General features: G+C 34.2%; 1 protein-coding gene across 1 annotated transcript in view; it reads right to left on the bottom strand.

Annotated features, from left to right (window-relative positions):
* Positions 1–2150, bottom strand: part of USP9X (ubiquitin specific peptidase 9 X-linked) — a 130475-nt gene that overhangs the window by 104237 nt on the left and 24088 nt on the right. The window contains exons 7-8 of the mRNA XM_019648934.1: positions 1953–2065; positions 561–827 (exon numbers count right to left, since the gene is read on the bottom strand). Coding sequence (XP_019504479.1) covers positions 561–827; positions 1953–2065 — 380 coding nt within the window. The remainder of the gene's footprint in view (positions 1–560; positions 828–1952; positions 2066–2150) is intronic.

The following is a 2150-nucleotide window of genomic DNA, read 5'->3' on the forward strand; positions in this document are numbered from 1 at the left end:
GTTTAGAGCTCGCTCAAGAGTGCGAGCTCTGAGCAACTAGCGGTTCAATTCCCGGCCTGAGCTGAGCTGCCACCAGGTGGCAGGATGGCTCAGCTAAAAAAGTAATAAATAAAATGAATACTCATTCTGTTTATGCTGGTATAAAAATTTACATTGGAGAACTTTTACATTTATGTGCACTATATATTTTATTGACAGTTACACGTTTTACTATTTTGTATTCATTCATAATTTTTGCGACTTTACTTTTATGATACATTACTAGACACAGGATATATTTGATTTTGGAGTAAAAATCTTAGAATGTCTAAAATGATTATGGCTTTGGTCAAAGAAGTAATCATCTACTCTTATATAAAAGGAAAAATACGGTCTGTTTCATACTAACCCAAATTATCACTATTTCCCAAGAGGCTGGACAGAAAACAATGGGAACTATTTACATAAAGAAAGCTTAAAAAAACCCCACACAAAACAATGCAGAATCCCTTTAAGAGTAATACAAAATTATTCTTGCCCATGTTAACAGGTAGTTCAGATCATTTAAATTTCTGTGGCACAGCAAAACAACTGTAATATTTAATTTTGAAAATAACAAACCAACACACTTTTGGTGATCGAGGATCTGGTGAACGAGCAAAGAGCTCATCTTCAGGCAACTGAACACTTGAGGAAACAGATTCACAAGGACGTGTACCATTGTAGATATGGAATTTGCAATGAGGATTTAAGGCCATGGAGAGAAGTTCTAGAAGTGGAAACCAGTCTTGGGACAACTTGGCCACACATAGCTCCACCAGGCGATGAGTATTGTTGATAATACATCTCTGTTATATTAAGGGGGAAAGGTAATTTGTAATATCAAAACATTGCAATTCCAAACAGAAATATTTTTCAACCTTAAGTAATTATATTTTAATGATCTCTCCGTTTTTCTATATTGATCATTTGGATTATGTTGAATTTCACTAACTGGAATCAAATTGATAAAAAAAAAAAGGCAAATTAGCATTTACTTTATAATTTACTCTATAATTTATATAATAACCATTTTCAAAGGACATTTGTCATGGCTTACAAAATGAAGAAGGCAATGCTCTATGTCCCCAGGCAAGATGCGAATTACCACTGCTCTATCCTTGGAATTTGTATACTAGAGGGAGCAACTCTAAAATCTAAACAATGTATCAATTATCCAAGATGAAGTAGATTTGCTAAGCTTCAATGCAAGAAGTCTGACACCACTTCCAGAGTTTCCATTTCTATACTTAATAGTACATTTTCCTAGATTGAAGGTGTTTATAGAAGAGATTTGTGTTTGCTTCTGCCAGGTACCTGGCAACACCTCAGGCCACTTTAAATTCTCCATTTGAGGATTTTTGTGTATCACAACTATAATTTGAACTCAGACTACCAAACTGAATATAAGCTGGTGGTTTCAATTTTCCGATTTTTTCCCCTTTACCAGATGCCAACGTTGAGGAATGCAGGTTTCTCTGCTTTTTCTGTATGGTAAATTTATTCCTTGACATTAACCCTTTGTGTGCCAGATATTAGATTATCTGTCCTGGGTGTTTTTCTTCCTTAGTGGTACATAAAATGAGTGAATAGGTGCATCTCGCAATCGAAACAATCATATTTCCCATGAAATGTGGTGGCTTGCCTAAGGTCACACACAAGGCAGTTGAGAAGCCAGGAGACAGATTAAACCTAACTTTTCTAACTCTAAATCTCACACTCATCCTTAATAATCATGCTTCCTTCAACAGAAATTATAATTTATAAAGCATTTTAAGTTTCTCATTTTTAGATCTTTTAATTCAATTAATGGATAGACTATATAACCAAATATATATACATAGCGTGTGTGTGTGTGTGTGTGTGTAAATGAGATAACACTCACATGTATCACAATGTAAATCTAATTTTTTAAAGTCAACTACAAGACTCACATGAATTTCAAACTTCCAGCCACTCACTGCCTCATCTGTAAGGATTTTAGTGAATGATATTGTTAGCCCATCTCGAAAAAATCGCTGACATGCTTCACTTTTAACATCAAGACCTAAGAAAAGGGGAGAAATATTAATGTAAACAAAATACCTCTGGTTGTCTTACAAAGTCCAATTATATGATAAAAGGTAATAATT

This window comes from Hipposideros armiger, unplaced genomic scaffold (assembly GCF_001890085.2).
Source record: "Hipposideros armiger isolate ML-2016 unplaced genomic scaffold, ASM189008v1 scaffold_7, whole genome shotgun sequence".
NCBI classification, from domain to species: domain Eukaryota; kingdom Metazoa; phylum Chordata; class Mammalia; order Chiroptera; family Hipposideridae; genus Hipposideros; species Hipposideros armiger.